At 52.4% G+C, this 5,241-nt stretch overlaps 1 protein-coding gene across 1 annotated transcript; it reads left to right on the forward strand.

Annotated features, from left to right (window-relative positions):
* Nucleotides 1-669: 669 nt before the first annotated feature.
* Nucleotides 670-3,371, forward strand: LOC149325651 (uncharacterized). The gene is made up of 4 exons (XM_089564029.1): nt 670-913; nt 1,386-1,485; nt 2,113-2,303; nt 2,922-3,371. Exons 1-4 carry the CDS (start codon nt 794-796, stop codon nt 3,369-3,371), a joined length of 861 nt encoding a protein of 286 aa, XP_089420155.1. The 5' UTR covers nt 670-793.
* The last annotated feature ends 1,870 nt before the right edge of the window (nt 3,372-5,241 follow it).

The raw sequence follows: 5,241 nt of genomic DNA on the forward strand, positions 1-5,241 counted from the left end.
ATCCTGGGAGTTCAAGACAAAGGCTTACAGCACAAGCTTATTGCCGAAAACCCGTCGTATGAGAAGACAGTTACAATATGCCGAGCCCACGAACAAGGAAAGGAGCAGTTTAAGGAAATCAGAGACGGCACCGAAACAGCAGGCGACGCAGTAGTTCATGCGGTCGGGCCGCGAAAACGGCCTTGCAGTCGTTGTGGTTATCTCTCACCGTGGCGTGATGTGCCCGGCTCAAGGGAAGGTGTGCACGAATTGCGGTGGGCGTAATCACTTCGCTCAAGCATGCAAAGCACTGGCGCCCCGTCAGGACAGAGGTACGAAAAAAGAACTGCGCCAACTGCAAGACGACTATGACAGTGATTTCATTTTGCAAACTTTGACCGTCGGTGCCCTAGCCTCAGACCATTGGAGCGCGACAGTTTACATCGAAGGACGCCCATACACGTGCAAGCTGGACACAGGAGCTAACTGCTGTGTAATTTCAAGCAAGGATGTCGACAAACTGCCGAGGAAACCGCACCAAGAATGTCGCGTAACGTTAACAGCGTTCTTCGGCCATAAAACTTTGGCCAAAACAAAAATTAGGCTGCATTTGCGCGCAAACGACAAAGTGCACGAAGAGACGTTTTTCGTGGTCGACCAACACGTGCCCGTGACTCTCAGTGGATCAGTTGCTGAACGACTCGGTTTTATTTGTCGCGTGCAAAATGTGCACGCCGACCCGTTGCACCCAGCAGCGCAATCGTTTGAAGATGTTTTCAGTGGACTGGGGCAGTTAAAAGGCATTGAGTACGCGATGAAGCTAAAGCCCGGATCCGTGGGAGTTGTCGTGCCGGCGAGGAGAGTTCCGGTGGCCCTCCGAGAAAAAGTCAAAGAGGAGCTCCAGCGCATGGAAGAACAAGGAGTCATATCCAAGGTAAATGAGCCAACAGAATGGTCCAGTCATATGGTCACGGTGCTTAAGAAAGAAAAAGTGCGCATCTGCCTAGACCCCACAGCACTAAACAAAGCTTTGCTACGAGAGAACTACCCCATGCCGACCCTTGAAGATGTTGTGCCTAGACTTGCCGGAGCAAAGTTCTTTACAACTCTAGACGCAGCGTCAGGATTCTGGCAAATCAAACTAACCGACGCAAGTTCGAAGCTGTGCACAATGAGCACACCTTACGGACGATATCGCTTCCTGCGTATGCCTTTCGGAATTGCCTCAGCCCCGGAAGTGTTTCAGGCAGCGATGCACCGCGTGCTAGAAGGTTTGCCAAACGTTGCAGTAGTAATGGATGACATCCTATTATGGGGCAAGACAAAAGAAGAGCTTACAGCTTCTTTTAACGCGCTGTCGCGAACATAACTTGAAACTGAACTCGAAGAAATGTTCATTTTTCCAGACCGAGGTACGCTACCTGGGACACGTGCTCACTGTGGACGGCCTGCGAGTAGATCCACAACGCGTGCAAGATATTCTGGAAATGCCAGCACCAAAGAATAGTAAGGAACTGCAAGTTTTTTTGGGCACAATAAATTTTGTGCAACGTTTCATCCCTAACATGTCTGTAGTGACCGCCCCTCTTCGGTCTTTGCTGCGCAAAGAAATTGCATGGGTATGGACGGAAAAGCAGCAAGAAAGCTTCGAAAAGTTGCGCCAGGCCCTGATAACAGCCCCGATCCTTCGTTATTTTGACCCCAAGAAAGCAGTTACCTTATCAGTTGATGCAAGTCAGTTCGGGGTAGGCGCCGTCCTGATGCAAGAAGCGCACCCCGTTGCGTTTTCCTCACGGTCACTCACAGATTCCCAGCAAAGATATGCTCAGATAGAAAAGGAAACTCTCGCGATAGTGCACGGCTGCACAAAGTTTCATGATTATCTATTTGGACAGCATGCAGTGACAGTTGAGACAGACCATCGGCCACTGGAGGCCATATTCAGTAAACCACTACACCAGTGCCCGCTACGCTTGCAACGCATGCGACTGACGTTGCAACGTTACCCCATCATCGTGACTTATAAACCTGGAAAAGAACTGTTCCTAGCAGATGCTTTATCCCGTTTTCCCAGTAAGGCATGCATGGAAGAACACGAGCAATTTCAAGTCAATGTTCTTGATTGCGTTTCAGCCTCCGAGCACTGTTTGAAAGACCTGCTCGCAGCAACCGGTGACGACACCAACCTGACAAAGCTGCGGGAATATGCAGAGGCAGATTGGCCTCTTCATAAGCTCCTCGAAGTCCCAGAGCAACTTCGGACCTACTGGGGGTACCGCGACGAGATACACGCGCAGGGTGGCCTCGTGTTTCGCAGCGACAAGGTAATCATACCGGAGTCAGAAAGATTCGACGTCATCCGCCTCCTTCACGCGGCACACGCTGGAGCGGATAAAATGAAGGCAAGGGCTAGGAACGTAATGTTCTGGCCGAACATGGCAAGCGACATTGATCAATTCTGCAAAGGCTGCAAGGTGTGTCTCAAAAATCAGCCGCGAAACGCCAAAATGCCCCTTTTAAGTCACGACGTTCCCACCCTACCCTGGCAAGTTGTTCGCATTGACTTGTTCTTTTACGAAGGTCGCGAATTTGCCCTTATCGTCGACTTTTACTCGTTTTTTTTCGAACTGCGGGAACTTCGCACCACCACAGCAACCTCGCTGATCTCCTGGTGCTCTGAAATTTTCTCTGTTCATGGCTTGCCTGTGAAGTTATGCAGTGATAATGGACCGCCCTTTAACAGCCGTGAGTTTAAAGATTTTCTGAACAGCCTAGGTATCGCCCAAGTCACGTCAAGCCCCTACCACCCGCGGTCTAACGGCATGACGGAAAGAGCGGTGCAGGAAGCCAAGAAGCTTCTAAAAAAATGTTCCCTTAAAACGCCTGCATTTCAGATGGCTTTGCTGGAATGGCGCGATACACCGCGTGATGATGTGCTACAGTCCCCTGTGCAGAGGCTGATGGGACGCCAAACACGGACTCCTCTCCCGGTGCCTACAAGCCATTTGGAGCCACAAGCTATACCCAGCAACGTGGTCCACAGTCGGCTTCGTGAGATACGCCAACGCCAAAAGACGTACTACAACCGTGGCAGCAGGTACCTGCCACCTGCGACGCCAGGCCAGCAGGTCACCGTGTATGACACAATCAACCGGACCTGGTCTCCAGCTGTCGTCCTCAGGCCAGCTAACGAACCTCGCTCGGTGATCCTCAAAACGGAAGACGGCAGGGAAATTCGACGCACACGAGAACATCTACGACTGATTGGTCCGCAACAGGAAACCAGTTCCGCCCCTCAAGAAGACCCTTGCACAGAGCCCGGCCAAGAGCTACGTCGAAGCACAAGGTTGCGACATGAACCTTGTCGGTACCCTCTACCGGAGCGACGCTGAACACGGTTTGCTCGAAGAAGGGAAGATGTAGCAGAGCCGAGCAAGTCGGACGTCACTCGCTGCAGCGTAATCTGCGCATGACTGAGTACGTCAGCGCACTGTATATATATGCCATCTTATCGGGAATAAACGTTGTTCATCACCCGATGCCGGCCCGTGTACACGCAGGTGGAGGTATGGAGTCGAATATAGAATTCGGCTGGTTACAAATGCATGCGCCAGCCGCAAGGCGTCCTTACATCGTAACCCCCCGCGCTTGTTAGAAACCCGGCGGACCAAGCGGCCCACCTGGTCCCCCACCTGACGGAGTTTGGCCAATGTTGTTTCTGACCGTCTGTTTTGATGTATGAAGAGCCCCAGTACCCGGACTTCGATATTTTCAGGAATTGGACCTGTCTCAAGAGACAATGAAATTTTGGCTGTGCACTTTGGTGAGGGGCGTATGTGCACAAATTCAGACTTTTGGGTGGAGCATTGGAGGCCGCAGCGGCGAGCATAACGGTCCACTATGGTCGCCGCCTCCTGCAGGTTGGCCTCAATGTCTCCAAGGGAACCCTGTGTAGCCCACAGGGTGATGTCATCGGCGTACAGCGCATGCTGCACACCGGCGACAGCGCCCAGCTGGGCCGGTAGGCGCATCATAGCCAAATTGAACAACAGGGGAGACAGCACCGCAGGGGTGTACCCCTGGTTCCTAAATGAAAAGGGCCATGTTCTTTATCCTGGACTCGAATGTAAGATTGTCTGTCGGTTAAAAATTGCCGAATGTATTGAAAGGCGTTTTTGCCGCAGTTAGTTTGAGAGAGGTGGGTGAGAATGATCTCGTGGGTAACGTTGTCGAATGCACCCTTCAAATCCAAGGCGAGTACGACCTTGTCATTGTGAGGGCATTCGACGGGGTCGAGGACATCCCGATTTAGTTGTAGCAGGACATCCTGTGCAGATCTTTGTGGGCGAAACCCGAACATGGTGTCTGCGAAAAGGTGTTTGGATTCCATGAACTCGGACAACCTGTCACGTACCATCGTCTCCATGAGTTTGCCCACACAGGAAGTCAGAGAGATGGGGCGGAGGTTGTCCGTGTTGATGGCCTTGCCAGCTTTAGGAATGAAGGTGACCAGGGCGGTCTTCCACTCGATGGGGAGTGGCACTTCCCCAAGCCAGATTGAGTTAATGTAATTCAATAAAGACAGGTATGCCAGGTCGGGGAGGTTGGCTAACAATTTGACTGTAATTTTGTCCCGACCCGGAGCGGTGCCACGTTTCATTTTTGCCAGGGCCGCCCTCAGGTCGTGGAGCTGGAACGGTTGATCCAGCTCAACGTTCTCAGAACCTGCATAAGAGTACGCCGGCCCGCGGGGGTCCTGTGTGGTGCACAAGTACTGGTCCCGGAGCTTGTGCGCCAATTGAGTTGTGTTGCCCTGAAAGCTGTGTATTGCTCTTTGGAGGTGTTTTTGAGTTTCCATGCGTGTTTGCGTTGGGTCAATTAGGGCGCGAAAGAGCCGCCACGTGTTCCGGCTGGACATTTGCCGCGCGGCCGTATTGCATCGGGCCACCCAGTTGGAGTCGGCGAGTTGGGCCGCATACTCAGCCGCTCGTTGAGTGAGCTCGGCGATGCGAGCTTTAAGTTTTCGGTTGTGCTTTTGCCGGCGCCACCGACGGACGAGGCAATGCCGGGCCTCCCAGAGGTGGAGCAGGTGGTTGTCCACATCCGAGACCACCTCTGAGAGTTGAATTTGAGTTTCGGAGGAGCGAAGGCAAGAGACCAAATGTTGTGACCAGGACTGGTAGCCTTGCTCATGTATGGGTGTGGTAGTGTTATAATTTTGCCTGAACTTGGTCCAATCTGGGAGTCGGGCTTGCGTTGTTG

Source organism: Amblyomma mixtum, chromosome 10, assembly GCF_055824585.1.
Source record: "Amblyomma mixtum isolate Tamu chromosome 10, ASM5582458v1, whole genome shotgun sequence".
Taxonomy (NCBI): Eukaryota; Metazoa; Arthropoda; class Arachnida; order Ixodida; family Ixodidae; genus Amblyomma; species Amblyomma mixtum.

Excerpts from the sequence above, each read along its gene's own strand:
- LOC149325651 (XM_089564029.1), top strand. The coding sequence starts at position 794 with ATGAAGCTAAAGCCCGGATCCGTGGGAGTTGTCGTGCCGGCGAGGAGA. Across the intron at positions 1,486-2,112 it reads AATGCCAGCACCAAAGAATA|CCTCCGAGCACTGTTTGAAA; the intron begins GTAAGGAACTGC and ends ATTGCGTTTCAG. Across the intron at positions 2,304-2,921 it reads TCGTGTTTCGCAGCGACAAG|TCCCCTGTGCAGAGGCTGAT; the intron begins GTAATCATACCG and ends GATGTGCTACAG.